Here is a 17,213-nt window from a genome sequence, read left to right on the forward strand (position 1 = left end):
TCTCTCTCTCTCTCTCAAAATAAATAAGTAAATAAACATTAAAAAAAAAAAAGACAAATACAATGAGCTATATAAATGGAAGGTACAGCCTTGGGAGAAAGGTTAAAACCTCTAGTGGAAAACAAGAGAGGTAAACCTGGGTTGAGATACGAGTAAAAACAGCTATCCACAATATTGGCATCATTAGCATCTAATTATGGAGGCTTTCAGTGTGTCAAGTATCACAACCCTACAAAGTAAGATTTTTTTTAATTGTGTCATTATTGACACAGTCACCCTAGAAGTCAGTTCTAACAGTAGCTCCACTGTGCAGAGGGGAACATTATGTTAATCACTCAAGGTCACACAGCTAGTGAATAACTGGGCTAGATTCTGAATCACCTCTGTGTAAAACTGAAGTGTAAACGGTAGGGGTCTTTATCTCTGCGCAAGCCCATCTGTCCTATGGGAACACTGGGCCAGAGGTCGAACACAGGACTCTAAGGAGAAGGATGGTCAAATGAGGAGCAGGAAGAGGAGCCAATGGAAGATAAACAAAAAGGAGCACAGGCCAGCAGAGAGGCCCATTTCTTCCTCACCATAGACAGCCACGGTATGAGATGCCAGTCCACACCCTCAACCAAAGTAAGGCAATCTATAACAGATAGATGGCAGAAGTAATCTTTCAACATAGGAAAGAGTCATCCTTTTCTTTTAAGCTCCAGTATAATTACCTCTCATCAAATTCAGGTTTTCACCTGTAAATCCAAAGGCATGAAAAGAGCACTTTGGGGGCACCTGGATGGCTCAATCAGTTAAGCTTCTGACTTAGGCTCAGGTCATGATCTCACAGTGTGTGAATTCGAGCCCCATGTTGGGCTCTGTGCTGACAGTTCAGAGCCTGGAGCCTGCTTGGGATGCTGTGTTTCCCTCTCTCTCTGCCCCTCCCCCCTCCTCAAAAATAAACATTAAAAAAATTTTTTTTAATAAAAAAAGAAAAGAGCACTTTCACCTGATCCCTAATACCTAGACTTATCCAGGGCTTTGGGGGGACAGGGTGGACCCCTCAGACAGGGAAACAAAGGGCCAGGTCTCTCCCCTTCCCCTTCAGACCCACATGGATGTAGCTTCCCAAGGCATCCCCAAAACCATCAGAGAGTGGGGTTTGGGTGTGCTAGAATAACAAGGTGGCTGAGAAGGTCCTCGCTCAGGACACAGGTCATTTCCAATTCTAAAGACATTTAGAAAATGAGGGGCCAATACTGACTGCCTGCATATACAATGGTCAAGAACTGGGGTGAGGGCAATGGGAAGGATGTAGAGTCAAAAAAATTTTTTTAAATATTTAGTTTGAGATTGAGATGGAGGGGAGAAAGAGAATGCGCAGGGGAGAGGCAGAGAGAATCCCAAGCGGGCTCCACACTGTCAGTGCAGAGCCCAACATGAGGCTCAATCCCACAAACTGTGAGATCATGACCTTAGCCAAAATCAAGAGTCAGATGCTCAATCTACTGAGCCACCCAGGTGCCCCATGTCAAATGGGCTTTTAATATAAAGTCAACAACCATGCCCACCATGTGCCACATGACTGCCCTCCCTTCACTGAATGGAGAACATCTCTGAATGATCTTCCATGTTTCCACATCTCAGTAGTAGCACCAGAGTCATGGAGAACCCTGACCACTGAGAATCTCATCATTGATCTTCCTCTCCTCTGTTCTACAATATTCAATTGGTAACACAAGCTATTTACTTCTTACTTAAATGTCTCCTTCCTCACTTACAGCACATACAATTATCTGGTGACGCACAGGAGCACACATATGTGGGCTAGAACTGCCTGACAGCAATTAGAGAATGGGATAAGCCACAGGTACTCCCGATGGAAAAACAATTCCTGAATTTATGAAGCATTTACTGGGAGCCTACTAAGTGTCAGCCCTTAGGATTTTTTGCTAAGATTCCCTGAGAGAATTTGGAGGACACTGTCCATCTGTCTGAAGATCTGTGAGAGGAAAAAACACACACAATAACTATCTCTTTGCAGAACCCACATGCTATTCTTCAACTCCTTTATCTTTATTTTTTTCTTCAACTTTTTTTTTTATTTTTTTTTTATTTTTTATTTTGGGGACAGAGAGAGACAGAGCATGAACGGGGGAGGGGCAGAGAGAGAGGGAGACACAGAATCGGAAACAGGCTCCAGGCTCCGAGCCATCAGCCCAGAGCCTGACGCGGGGCTCGAACTCACGGACCGCGAGATCGTGACCTGGCTGAAGTCGGACGCTTAACCGACTGCGCCACCCAGGCGCCCAACTCCTTTATCTTTAAACACATGTGCCTGCAGCACAGCCACTGTCATGATCATCCTTAACCTGACACTTAGTGGGCATTTTCTGCACGCATAATGTGACACAAGCAACACAGAACAGACAGCAATGTTTATGAGGAAAGGACTTAGAGATCTCTGAGGTTAAGGGTAGCCATTTCTTACACTGGAATTAAACTAAGATTATCTTTTTAAAAAATTAAAACAGCCATTTCCATGACTGCTTTTAAATACATGAATTCATTATGATGGTGACACTGTAAGTGCCACTCATGGAGTGTGACTGGAAATACCTAGCACTGTACATATACCTTGCATCCTCCTAGCAGCCCCATGGGGCTGAAGAAACAGGCTCAGAAAAGCCAAGAAACTTGCCTCAGGTTGGCAAAGCCAACCACAAATTCAGGTCTTCTGACTGCCAGCCCTTCCTTTCCCGCTCCCCATTTCTCTTCTCCTGGTCTCCCAACTCTGCATCAACACTGCTTTCACAAACTCTTCCTCCCCCCGCCCTCCTCTTCAGGGATTCACTTTCCACCCTTTCTCTTTAAAATCTCCTACCTTTCCTAGGTAGCATCTACCATCAGTCAATTTATGCTATTTCTTCATTATTTGTATCACTGAGAAACAATAGTCGGTCTTGTTGATTTTTCTTTTATTACTAAGAGGATCGGGGGGACTGGGTGGCTTGGTCAGTTAAGCCTCCGACTTTGGCTCGGGTCATGATCTTATAGTTCCTGAGTTCAAGCCTCGCATCAGGCTCTGTGCTGCCAGCTCAGAGCCTGGAGTCTGCTTCAGATTCTGTATCTCCCTCTCTCTCTGCCCTTCCCCCCACTCACACTCTATCTCTCCCTCTCTCAAAGATAAGTAAACATTAAAAAAAAATTTTTTTCTTAAAAGAGGACCTTTTACACAAATTAAGCATCTAAGACTTGTTTATGTAATAAATAACAGTAGGAAGAAATAAAATGATACAAATGAAAAAAATTGTTGTATAATATACCTATTATATATAAATTTGTAAAATAATGTTAAAGGTCTGAGTTTTATATGTCAGAAGGGTGTATAATTCTTGTTTAGAATTTAGTTTTCTTAAAATCTAAGCACAAATCAGAGGAAAAAAAACATACTTAAGGTTGTGTCTATATAATGCCACAAGAAAAATTTAGCCATCATTTTGTCTGTGCCAAGCCAAGGATTATTTTTCAAATATCTAGATAGAATGTCTGGAGAAATCGTAATAAATTCAATTATACAAATACAATCTCAGTTTATATAAAACAAGCTTTATAAATAGGCCTATAATTTGCATAATTGCACTTTGCAAAAGAACATCTATTTGCACGCCTGACCAATGGCTAAAGTTCTGCCAATGTTAAAATTAAAATTAAAAAGATAATTTTAAAGATCCGTATCCTTTTCCTTCCAATTTCAAGTATTTGTATTTTTAAATAATGTGGGAAACAGTAGAGTTTCAATGTCCTAGATTAAAAGCATTAAATATAAAACAACATCTGGGTTTCACCAAAGAATATATTTTCTTTCATTCGGATTTTTACCTACTGAATAACTGCCTGCAGCTAGCTCTCCCAGTCAGCATTGGGACCCGTAGCCAGAGCAGTAGTAAAGACCATGACAGAGAAAGTTGCCTATCAACCCTTCGACTAGTCTCCTATGCAAACGTTCCATCTGATATTTTGGCTGAGGAGTATTTGAATTGCTCTTTGGTACACATCCACAATATGCTATTGTTGACATTTGCATCCAGTATTTCTTCAACAGGCTACTTCTTGGGATGGAGTCTAATTAATTTTAGCTGCAGTATTATAAAGCAAGGCAAAACTAAAGGAAGAGCAGTAATAATGATAACGACTTGAGACAATCACTTGATTGCACGAACTTTTCACAGTCTCTGTCTTTACATGAGTTACCAGTCAAGAAGTACATTTCCTTGGTTGAAAGCAATTGGAAATGATGTTTTTCTGTTCTAAAACTGGTGATTTTTCCACAGACTCAGGCCTATATCACAAAGCGGATCAGTGTATGAAAAGCGGATCAAGCTGGGGCGCCCAGGTGGTTCAAAGGGCTGAGTGGCTCACATAAGAGCTCTGCTCAGGTCATGAACCAGGGTTCATGAGTTGGAGCCCACCGTCAGGATCTGCGCTCACAGCATGGAGCCTGCTTTGGATCCTCTGTCTCCCTCTCTCTGCCCCTCCCCTGCGCTCTTTCTCTCTCAAAGATGAATAAATGCTAAAGAAAAAAAAAAAAAAAAGCAGATCAAGCTTTAATCTACAGCATACGAAGCTTCCATTAAAACCTTAAAACCAGTCCCTTAGCAAATGTTTGAGTATCTACTATGTGAAAAGCATTATGATATGCAGGCTGTGAAGTACAAAGGTGAGTAAGATAGCACTTCTCCCTCTAAGACTATATAAGCTTTACCTTCAGATGTATGATTGAATCAGCTAGAATACAAAACACAAAACTGATAAGCACTGATAACAGAAGAAAACCTCAATTATTAGCTGGAGTAGAAATTTTTATTAAAATGTAATCATTTTAATCTAAACTGCTACAAACACCCTTTGAAAGTTTAAGACCAACTTTTAACTTTAAGCTAGATTGCGAGATTCTTAATAATGTATTATAATCTCCCTTCAAGAATGTCAGAGTTTAAATATCTGACAGAAACCTTCACAGGAGCTTTTGGTCTACATTTACTGGTTTCCAAAAGGAAAACAAACAAACACACACACACACACACACACACACACACACACGGCAATCAACATAAGTGACTATTGAAACTACTGGATAAAAAAGAAAGGAATGTCATGTGGAACTTTTTCAGAGCTGTTTGTGTCAGGTTTAAAGAACAATGGGAATTATAAAAGGAGACGAGAAACCTTTTGGAAAGCAATTCTTGGACTTGAAAGTTAGAACACATAAGATAAATCGTGACTAAGGACTTGAAACTGAAAGTAACAGGTTTATAAAAAAAAAAAAAAAAAAGGACAAAACTATACTCAAAGAAAAAAGTGTAAGGATAGTTTACTTTGTTTTGTTTGTTAACTATCATTCTCCCGGTAGAGAATATAATATGTATCTATGATCCCCTTGCCAGAGCAAATAAGGCAAAGGTAGCACCAAAGCTTACTTTCTAAGAAATCACATTTAAGAATGCTGGAGCCACGCTGTCCTAGCCCCAGCCCCTTATCTCTTTCTCATCCCTCCCAGGGCTGGTATCTGGAGTCCCTGCAGCAAGAATCTCCTTGGTACCACCACTACCCCGGTACACATCTTGATTACAGCATTAATCACAGACTTACTGCAATTATCTATTCATGTCTCTGCCTCCTTCTGAGATAGTGAGGTACTGGTGGGTCAAGGACCCAGGAACCTGGCAGAGTAGGTACAATCAACATTGTTATAACAGATAGTAGGGAATCTCAAAGTGCCATGGAAGGGAATTCTACCAGGGCCATAAAACCACTCAGCAGAATGTTAATCAAATTATTTAAAAAGAGCAATTCACTTGATTCTTTCAATAATGCTTGGCTTGGCTTCTACTCAATAGCAAGCCCCATTCTAGGCATGAGGGACATAGCCTGGAACACAAAACACACAAGACACCTGCCTTCAGGGAGCTTATGATATGTTAGAGGCAGGCGAGGAAGAGAAATTGTTTTTTAATTATAGCAACGAATGTCTACAATGTTTGGGATATTTTGCATGATCTCTAGAAGGCTCAGATGACCTAGTTCCAATGCAAGAAATTTACACTCTAGTTGTGCAGATAATGAACAACAAAGACAAAATACAAAGTGAGTGCTGATTGTGTAGCACAGAAAAAGAAGGGGTGCGACAATTCATTAGTGGGCACTTTGGACAATGAAGATCAGTAACAGTTTTCTGGGTTTTGTGACAGGCTCCTCCTGAAAAACAGAGGAGGTAAGTCTGGTATTACCAAAGAAAGGAATTGGTCTGAGCCAAAGCAGAGGGGAAAAGTATTAAGACTTGCTGGAACAATAGAGGTTTCCCCCCCTGCACACCTGCCACCACTTTCTACCTAATCACTCAGCTGAAGTCTAAGAGTCACGCTGTTTCTGGAAGCCATGGGTCTGATGCCTCGGAGATGTCACCTCTTTCCTAAACTCTCAGACCACTCCCCTCTATTCCCATGGCCACTACAGGCATTTCCAAACCCGACTGCTAGAAAGACTTACTTCTACAATGTCCCCTCTCCAATCCCATTTTCCAACATGCTGCCAGGGAGATCTTTTCCTAAGGCAAATTTGATCCCATCACTCCTTTCCTTAAAATCTTTCAGTAGCTCCAAATCCTAAATCCTTAAAACATACAGAGGCTTCTTCATGGTGTGGCCCCTGCCTGCCTCCCTAGCCTTGTAGCAGCTGCCTTCCACCACAGGGAACTACGTGGAAATCCAGACTCTCCTTCTGCTATGCCACTGCAACCGCCTGGTCCTTCAGTACCCAGCCCAGCAATCTCTTCTGTGAAAATGTCTCCCATTATCCTCCCACAGCTGTGTACATACCTCAGTAATAGCACTTACTGCAAATGGCTGGTTCCATCGAACCTACTTCTCCACGGCCAAGGGGTGCAACACTTATTTTTAGTTTCCCAACACCCAGCCCAGCACCTAATCCTGGACCTGGCACAGAAAGTTTTCTCAGTTAATACTGATTAAGCAAAACTGAGGCTAGGACCACATTTGTAGGTGATTAAACAAACTTTATAGTGAAGGGATAGAAATCATGAAGAAGTCTCTGTAAAAATGCAAAAGCGAGAAGGGAGCCAATAAGGACACTTGAGAGATACAGCTGGACCATAATCACTCAGAGGTGATGGGCTTCTTCTTACAACTCCCCAAATCAATGACATCCCCATCAGCTGTGGGGATCAGAGAGTTAAACTCTATCATAAACAGACTGGGATCCCAAAGCAACCAGCCAAGCATCTAAACAAAATCTTTTTGCCTGAACTACATGACTTATTCCTGAGAACACTTTTTCTCTCTAAGCGAAGTCTGAACCATAGAAATGCAAAAACAAAACAAAACCAAACAAAAACAAAACAACTACACACATACGCAAAATAAAACAGCACACAAAATATCTACATTTTGGCTGTAAAAGAGTTTTCTGTCACTTTCTACATGAACAGGAAGAAATGTTGCATTCTACTCACTGATTAAAGGCCGGGAGGAGGGAGAAAGGCAGCCAGGAATGCTCTTCTGCACACCAAGTGCACAAAACCTGCCTTGCCATGTGATCTCCACCAGCATGAGTGAAATAAGGGCTAAAAGTCACATATTTCCTGCCACCAGTGCCCAGGGATCACAACTGCATTTGGTTGCTGGAGCTGATTTAGAAAATAAGTGGTCTTTTGAAAAAATGCTCTTATACCAACAGGCTGCCTCATTCGCAAACCTCTGGGACCAATTTCTGGTGGCAATGAGTTAAGCAAATATGGAAAAGACGCTCATAGTAACATTCACCATCTTTGACTCTTTAGACAGGTTCATGTCAAACAAGGAGGTAATCCTTACGCTTAAAGCACTGAATAGTGCTTTAAAGGTAAAGGTAAGCAGAAACCCACTGGCAGGGGCGGGGAGCCCTAAGTCCCAGTCCACTACAGGAACACTTCCATATATATATGTAAAACATTCATATGATATAACCAGGGACCACATCTAGTTTAAAAAGATTCTCTTTTCATCCTTTGTAAATGAGCCGATGATAAATGTTTTACTCAGGAACTATGTCAAAAATAACTCTATTGTTCTGAATTATAAAGTTAATATTGATAGAGGGATTACGTAGAAATCTTCAGTACCTGAGTGGATTTTAAATTATACAACTATCAGTAATGACAATCAAGTACTAGGAGAAAGATGTCAACAGCTTAACCATAGTTCTGCATATGAAACTAGGGGCACAAGTTAAAATTATAATCGTCATTTCACCACGACCTCCCCTAAGTTGAAAATTACAATTATTTTGTAAAAGGCTATATACCATCAGCCTACTTCTAACCTTTAAAAAAAAGACTTACCTATTTTACAATGTCATAAACTTTCTATTGACATGGTAAACATTTCCACTTGATATAAAATCACTGCAATCCACATTGAGTTTGTATAACAAACAAAAATTGTGGAGACCTACTTAAATGATATCTGTTGCCTAACATAAAATAATGTTGAAGTGACCCCTACACACAGTAAAGTAATAATATCAGCAGCCCACAGAGGGAGGGGTGATGGAGGGATAGAGATACTTAACTTTCTAAGTATTTTTTAAAAAATTTTTATGTTTATTATTTATTTTTGAGAGACAAAGACAAAGCACAAGCAGGGGAGGGGCAGAGAGAGAGAGGGAGACACAGAATCTGAAGCAGCTCCAGGCTCCCGAGCTGTCAGCACAGAGCCCGACGCGGGGCTCAAGCTCACGAACCACGAGATGAACCTAAGCTGAAGTCAGATGCAGGCACCCCGAGATATTTAACTTTTTAAAACATATTTACTGGTTGACTTGATAGAACCAGCATAAATTACATCTGTAATTTAAAAAAATAAGGGGCACCTGGGTGGCTCAGTTGGTTGAGCGTCCGACTTCGGCTCAGGTCATGATCTCGAGGTCCGTGAGTTCAAGCCCCGCGTCGGGCTCTGTGCTGACTGCTCAGAGCCTGGAGCCTGTTTCAGATTCTGTGTCTCCCTCTCTCTCTGACCCTCCCCTGTTCATGCTCTGTCTCTCTCTGTCTCAAAAATAAATAAACGTTAAAAAAAATTTTTTTTTAAATAAAAAATAAAAAGAACCAGCACACCTGGTTGGCTCAGTTGGTTCAGCAATGGACTCTTGATTTTTGGCTTAGGTCGTGATCTCATGGTTCCTGGGATCAAGCCCTGAGTTGAGCGCTGTGCTGACAGTGTGGAGCCTGCTTGGGATTCTCTGTCTCCCTCTCTGACCCTCCCCCGGTCATGTGCATGTGCTCGCTCTCTCAAGTAAATAAACTTAAATAAATAAAAATAACCTATTGCCACACACTTAAGATAAATTTTATGATGCCTCATCTGGTAAACACAGACTAGACCAAAGTAGTTTTTTCTAAACTGAGATCTGTTGATGGCACAGTGGAACAAAGATCAGAGTCTCTTATTTCAGTTACCATTTGGGTTTTTACCCTATTTGTTCACGATACTCAGTATAAACAGTGATGATACCTCACCATAACAGGCAAGAGTATTTTCCTATGAAATGGACTGTGCTAGTTTACTGTAACTTTTTACAGTCTGCTCCTATGATTTATATTTTTATGTAACTATGATTTACCAGTAAAGTCTGTTAAATAGTAGCATTATATATTATCTGACTGCTGGTGACCAGGTGGAAAGGGGATTAATCAACATAGGTCTTGCAAGTCAGAAAACCTGGTTTTGAATCTTTACTAGCTATGTGAAAAGCTAACTAGGCAGATCAACCTGTGAGCTTCAGCTTTCTAATAAAAAAAACACTACTTGCTCCCTCCATCTAATAAATTGTTCTCAAATGAGAACAATTATGCTAAATCGTGGAGCATAAGCTCCTCTATTCAATGTGTTCCTCATCAACGAGGAAATTACCACGTTCTCTTGATTTAAGTGAACAATACCTATAATAGCCAAGATATGAAAACAACTGTCCATCTACAGACGAATGGATAAAGATGTGTTTGTGTGTGTGTGTGTGCATATATATAATAACCACCACCAGCACCCTCCTCAACCTCCTCAACCTCCTCACCCTCTCATGTGGGCAATGGAATATTATTCAACCATGAGAAAGAAGGAAATCCTGCCATTTGGGACAACATGGATGGAACTTGAGGGCATTATGCTAAGTGAAATAAGTCTCACAAAGACAAATACTTATAGGTGAAATTGAATGGTGGAGGGGAGAAGATATTGGTCAAAAGGCACAAACTTCCAGCCATAAGACAAGTCCTGGGGATGAAAGGTACAGCACAGTGGTTATAATTAATACTGTATCATGTAGTTGAAAGTTGCTAAGAGAGTGGACCTTAAATGTTGTCACCACAAAAAGGAAACAGTAACTTTGTGAGTTGATGGAGGTATTGGTTAAAGCCATAGTGGCAATCATTTTGCAACATGTAACCGTATCAACTCAACATGTTGTACACTTTAAACTTGCAAAATATTCTATGTAAACTGTAGCTCAATACAGCCGGAAAAAAAAAAAAGAAAAGAAAATGATAAAGAAAAACCACACCTAGCTCCTAGAATTAAGTTACTTCTAAAGTTGTTATTAGTGAAGAATAGGACTTCAGGATCTGAGCAGGAACTGTTTCGCTTTAAACTGATTTGGCGTGCAGGAAACAGACTCGGAGTCGCTGAACAGACCAGCACGGTAATTTAATTGCCAGTCTTCTGGAGAGACCCAATATGTCATCATTCCCTGACAGTGATGTTCTCCCTGCTCCTCCAATTGTTTTCCCCTTCCCCACCTCCTCCAATCCCTTTTGTTTGTTGCTGTAGTTATTTCACTCTTAAACAGCTCTCCCTTCGTTCCGTCTACAACTTCTAAACATTTTTAACTCAAACTAGAAATGATACACCCCAGGCTTGCCCCACCCAACCACTCCCCACCCCGCCAAGCGCCAGGGCCCTCTGGACTTGCAGGAAATGTTCAGAGATCCCCCCCCAGCCCCACCCCGGACAAGGGCTTCTTCCTCCAATCACTTCCCCCGCGGGCTCTGCGGCTGAAAAAAGGATCCCGGGTTGCCACCCGCGGCCACAAATCAGTTACCGAGGCGCCCCACCCTCCCCCCAGAGTGGCTCCTTGCTTTCACTTTAAAGCGGATGCAGGTGGGTCACACCCCCGCTCTCTGAACCGGGGCCGGGTCCCCAGTGCAGGTTCCAGGCGAAGGAAATGACCCAAAAGTTGCCGCTTCAGAGTCCACAGACTTCCCCGTATCCAGCACGAGTGCTTAGACGCTGCGTCCGCGGCCCGCCCAGATCCTGCGATCGGGGGCCCGTGCGCGCCCCGCGCCTCCCCGGCCTCCACGGGGCGCCGGCCCGCTGAGAGCCGAGCGGCGAAGCGGCCGCATTGCGGCCCCGGGACGGCGGTGCGGGCTCCCACCTCCCCGGCGCCCGCTGGTCCCCGCTAGCCGCCCCCGCGCAGAGCGCAGCGCCCGCGCGCAGTCCCCAACTTCTTCCGGCCCCGGCCCAAGCCGGAGAACCCCAGCTCACCGATATCCCCGTCGTCGTCGTCCTCCTCCTCCTGATCCATTTCTAGCAGAATGTCCCTGGTCATCATTTGCATGGCTCCCCCAGAAGGCGGTTCCGAACTTGGCGCGAAGTTGGGGGCCCCCGGGCTCCGGAACGCCGCGGCTCTGGCGGGGCCCTGCGTTCCGGCGAGGACCGCGGGGTGCTTCTGGCTCCCGGCTCAAGGCCCGCAGTGCCCAGCCCGCGCTCCTGGAAGCCAGCCGAGGCGGCCGCCGACCCGAGCCCTGCGCCCCAGACGAACCACTCGCCAGCCGAGCGGGGCCCGGCCACTGAGCATGCCCAGTGAGAGAGCCCGGGCTCGCTGCGGAATGATTAAACTTCCCCAGGGTTTATTGGGCTCTCAGAAGGAAGTCGGGACGCGAAAAGGAGTAGTCGGCGCTCGCGTTCTGCCCGCGAGTGACCTCGGGGAAGGGGGGAGGGGGGAGAGCACGCGAGGGTGGGAGTGGACAGGGTTCCCCGAATTCTGTTCTAAGGTCATATATGGACACATACTGGGGCTTGCTTTCTTTGACGTGTGTTACTGCCTCTGCAGTAAACGCCACTACGGCTCAGGTGAAGAACCCTGAAGACGAGCACGCCAGAACGGGGTTAAAGGCTCCGTGGAGCCAATGGAGGATCTTCAAGCATCAATTACTCTGCTTCCAAAGTGAGAGAACGTGTATTTCACGGGAGGCAAGGGAGAGGGAGATTATACAGGAAAGAGGCAAACTCGTAGAAAATAAGCAACAGAAGAAAAAAGACAAAGAGTGAGAGAGAGGGATCTAAAGAAGCGTGTTCACAAAAGGCAGGAAGATTTCCGCATAAAGAGAGGTAGGAGGCGAGAAAAGCGCCCCCTACCCCCGCCCGCGGGAGCACACGCAGGGAGTGGTCGCAAGAGGATCATCCTGCAGCCCGTTTGGACCATGAAAGCTCAGTCCAACGTATCAAAAATGCAAACGAGGCCAAAGAACTCGACAATGGTTAGGTGCAAACTCTAAGGCGGGGGGGGGGGGGGGGGGGGGGGGGGGGGAGGGGAGAGGGACTATAATAACCAGAGGAAACAAAGAAAGTACTAAAGTAAAATTGAGGCAGAGTGGAAGAATGTATTCCCGGAGACCAAAGGAAGCAATAAGACAAATACAAAGGGATTTCTACTTTTAAGACACACGGGGGTACTTTGAACTGCAGGTTTCTGGGATTGTGAGTCTGCAGAACTGTTTTCAAAGAAGCTGACGAATTCAGATGGGTCCATTTTGACTTGTCAAAAGGGCTAGAAGTTATATTTGAGATCCTTGTTGCGTTCACTGTCTAACACTTCCCATAGAAACTTGTTATATTTTTTCCACTAATGTAGCAGAATTATTATTATGATAACACTAAGTCTACTGTGCATCATATTCTCCCATATACTTATTTTTTGAGTTTCTGTATGAAAGAAATAAAGCATTGAGAGCAATCATAAGTGGAGAACAGCCATGAATATGCACCATAAGGCATGTGGAAATTACTTTTAAGAAAATATCCAGTATCTGAAGGGGGGAGGGCTGGGAGAATAAAGAAGAAAAAAAGAACGAGAAGGAGGGAAAACAGAATGTTTTCTCTTAGTGAACTCTCTCCCCAAAGCTTTATGGGACCTACTAAAGTAGAAATTCCCAACACATTTTAGTGACATGATCAGTTATCACAATTTCCATTTAACAAATGTGTACATAGTGCTTTTTATGTGCAAACCATAGTTTTTTTAATGTTTTATATTCATGCATTTAATCCTCATAACAACCCTAGGAGCTATTACCACGTTTACTCAAACACAGGATGACTGAATAATCCAAACTCAGTCACATATAGGAAGTAAGTGGCAGAGCTGGGGTTCTAACCCAAGCATCTAGAATCTGGGCTCTTGGCCATTTTATAAACCACTTCCAGAGACATTCTGAATCCGTTAAAAAAAAAAAATCACTTTTTTCCCCCCATCAATTGTAAGCTTTTAAAGTCTCATCAACTTTCTGCCATAGTTCTCTCCCCAAATGGTCTGGTTTGTATGGCCTAAGACTGCTCAAATTCCATTAGTAGTTATAAAACTCTTGTGGTGGATTTTGTAATAGGTCCCATGAGTCATTTGAAATTCTTCATAGATTTTAGGGTTTACATTTTTGGTGCTTTATAAATGTTGCAGAGAGACATTGCTGGCCTTATTTGTAAAGGTAACTGTTGTTGCTGGAAGGGAAATTAATTATTTACTTAGGTTACCTATGAGTCGATCATTGGTAAATTCCATTCTTTCATTCAATCTATTTTATTTCCTGTAGCTTCTCTCATGCAATATTTTTTTCCCAACTGAATAATATATGCTTCAAATATAATCAAGGTAATACGCCTATGTAAGAATCACACACTTGACCCTGAAAAACTATCATTATGTTGTGAATAGTTATTGAAATAAAATGTGCCTAATAATATGTGGCCAGGTTATTGGATTTGCAAAGCTTTTCCAAATCAGGGGAGGTAGACCGAGTATTTTCTCCTTCATTGGTCTTCTGATTAATTACAACTTTTGCCTCACCACAGGATGCCCTTTCTCTGCCCATTTCTTAAATGTTGTTGCTTCTCTGGCTTTGATCCTGTCCCTTTTCCTTGTCATCTTTCCCTATTGAAGTCATTCAGTCTTACAAGTTTACCATCTTTTCCAAACAGGGCCAGTTTCATGGGCATAGGAACAGTTCAATTACAGAGGTTCCTGCGCTCAAAGGGATTTAATGCTTGGGGTCTTAATGCTCTGTGGTTGCCAGCTTAAAATTCTTAATAACATTATCTTTGAATTTTTGTTTTATATCTGGAGTTCAGTGAGACAGAGAAGTGTGCTAGTTCTCATACAGTCCTGCCCCACGCTGCCTCTCTGCCTCCCAGGGATAGGGTCTCAGCCTTGCCCATGCTCCTTTTTGCCCTACCCAGGACCAGGACCACTAGCACCAAGAGGACGTAGGCACAGGCATAGGGAAGTTCGGGGTCATGTGCGTGCATCCATGGTGTCGTAAGGTGGGGCAGGATGGCAGCTGTTCCTGCCCTAGAGTGGCAGTGCCACAGTGCACCCGCTGGGTGACCAGCGAGAGTGAGCCTCTTGCCCATCCTCTACCTAAGGGCATCCTGCATGGAAGTTGCAGTCTCTTGGAGGCTGTCCCTTTAATGTGGTTTGGAGCCTAGAGTCCATGAGAAGGGGAGATACTTGGCTCCACTTCCCCACCTTCAGCCAGGGCGTGGTCTGTCAGTCCTACAAATTGGTGGGAAGGGGATCTGGCAGCTGGTGGACCTCATGCGCTCTTTGAACAAGGAACCCTGCAAATTTTCATTTGCACTGGGCACTGCAAATTGTATAGCTGGTCCCAATTTCAAGGTCTTTGTTTCCAGCCCAGATCTCTCTTCTGTGTTGCAAATGGTATGCTTGCTTGCATGCTGGATATCTCCACTTGGCTATTTCTTAGACATTTCACATTTAGTGGGTCCAACATTAAACTTATAATTTCTGCCCCAATCCTCTTTCCCAAAATTTGGGAATGGCACAAACTAGTTACATAAGCCAATAATCTGAGAATCATTTTCACTTCTTCCTGTTATCCCCCATGTCCAATCACTTACTTAATCTTATTACATATACCTTCCAGATATCACATCCTGTATCCACTGTTGCTTTGGTGCATAACTGCATAGCATGACATTTTAGCTGAAGCATGATGGAAGTAAGAGATTAAGACATAAAACTATCTAAGGGAATTAAGTTTTAGGCAGAAGGGAAAGCAAATGCAAAATTCCCAAGGAGAACCAGCAAAGAGGTTCTAGTAGCTGTGGTATAATACATTTCTACCAAATTTAGCACCTCACAGCAACAATAAACAGGCATCATCTCACACAATTTCTGTGGATCAGGAACTCGGGAGCAAGGTAGTCAAGGGGTTCTGGCCTAGGTTCTAACTTGTAGTCACAACGTCGGCCAAAGCTGCAGTCACCTAAACACTTGACTAAGGTTCGAAATCTGCTCCTAAAATACTTCACTTTTGAATGGTGCTGCTTGTTAGCAGGACCTCAGTTCCTTCCTACACAAGCCTGTCTGTAGACCACTTGAACATCCTCATGACACAATCCTGTCTTTCCTGACGCAATGACTAATGCAAGAGAGTGGGCGAGATAGAAGCCACAACATCTTTTATGACCTCACCTTGGAAGTCACTCATTGTCATTTCTGCCACTAGTGACACAGGTCAATCAGTTCTACTTCCTGTGGGAAGGGTGTATACAAAAGCATGAATACCAGACACAGGGATCATTGGGAGCCATCTTGGAGACTGTTGGTCCACTATCACTGTTGTATATATCATTCTTCATTCTTAGTTATTGAGAACAAACTATGCTGGCCACTTTCCTGGGTGTTGGGAATTCAATAGTAAAACCAAAAAGCAAAAACAGACATCTCTGCCATCATGACTTTCCACTCTAGTGGATAGAGACAAATAAGTAAGTACATGTCAGGAAATGATGGGTACTAGTGAGAAAAATGCAGCAGGGTGAGAGTCATAGAGAGTGATGGTTGGGAGAAGGACTTTATAATGAATTGTTAGGAGAAGACTCTCTGATAAGGTGATATTTTAGCAGAGATCTGAAGAAAAAATGTTGTTTTAAAGAAACCAGTTCTTTAATTCAAGTAAAGGATAACGGCCTTGAACCAGAATGGTAGTGGTAGGTGTGGATAATAGGTATGTTTTGAAATAAATCTGAAGAGTGTCTGAGGTACTGGATATGAGTCTGAGGGGGAAAAAAGGGAGTCAAGGAGTCAAGGGACTCCAAGATTTTGACCTGAGAAACTGTGAAAATGGAGTTGCTATTTTTGAGATGTGTAAGACTACAGGAGAGTAAGAGGGCGTGGGAGTTTGGTTTTGGACCCATAAGTTTGAATTTGTGACTAGACATCCACATGGAGGTGTCCAGCAGTCATGGTCTGGAGCTTGGAGGAGAGATCTGCACTAGAGAGAAACTTCGAACTAGCCAGGACTGCATGGAAGGTTAATCTATGTAAAGAGATAGGATCCAAGTGTTGAGCTCTAGGACTTTGCCCTCCAACACTTGCATTGGGAAAATGTGGAAAAACCAGTAAAGCAGACTAAGAAGGAAAGCATGTCCAGTGAAAAATGAGGAACAGGAAAGGGTGAAGTTTGGTTAATTTTTTTTTCAAAACCAGAGGAAATGATCTTCTATGTCAAATGACTCTGATAAAGTGGCTTTATAAAGACTGCAAATTCTCCTATAGCTCAAATAGCATTCTTTGAGTATGAAGAAAATTTGTCATTGGATTTAGCAGTGGGAGGTAATAGGTGACATAAGCAGTTTCAGAGGAGTGTGATAGGGGACAAAAGTAGTTTTTACAACATCACAAAGCAACTCTCCAATTCTCAATGGACATTGACTGGGTTTCCTACAGTAAACTCAATTCTGACACTGGAGATAGCATCAGATCCACAGGTTAAGAGTTCAGTCCCACAAAACTGTCTCTCTCTCTCTCTCTCCCTCTCTCTCTCTCTCACACACACACACACACACACACACACACACACACACATACACACCACTTCAGACTCC

General features: G+C 43.1%; 1 protein-coding gene across 2 annotated transcripts in view; it reads right to left on the bottom strand.

Moving 5' to 3' along the window:
- ANO6 (anoctamin 6) overlaps positions 1 to 11,950 on the bottom strand; it is a 194,880-nt gene extending 182,930 nt beyond the window's left edge. The window contains exon 1 of one of the 2 annotated variants that reach the window (XM_019419111.2): positions 11,574 to 11,950. In XM_019419111.2, coding sequence (XP_019274656.2) covers positions 11,574 to 11,646 — 73 coding nt within the window. In that variant the 5' untranslated portion in view covers positions 11,647 to 11,950. The remainder of the gene's footprint in view (positions 1 to 11,573) is intronic. The other variant, XM_019419112.2, reaches the window with a different exon arrangement.
- Between the last annotated feature and the right edge of the window lie 5,263 nt (positions 11,951 to 17,213).

This window comes from Panthera pardus, unplaced genomic scaffold (genome assembly GCF_024362965.1).
Source record: "Panthera pardus isolate Hobbes unplaced genomic scaffold, ASM2436296v1 HiC_scaffold_6, whole genome shotgun sequence".
NCBI lineage: Eukaryota > Metazoa > Chordata > Mammalia > Carnivora > Felidae > Panthera > Panthera pardus.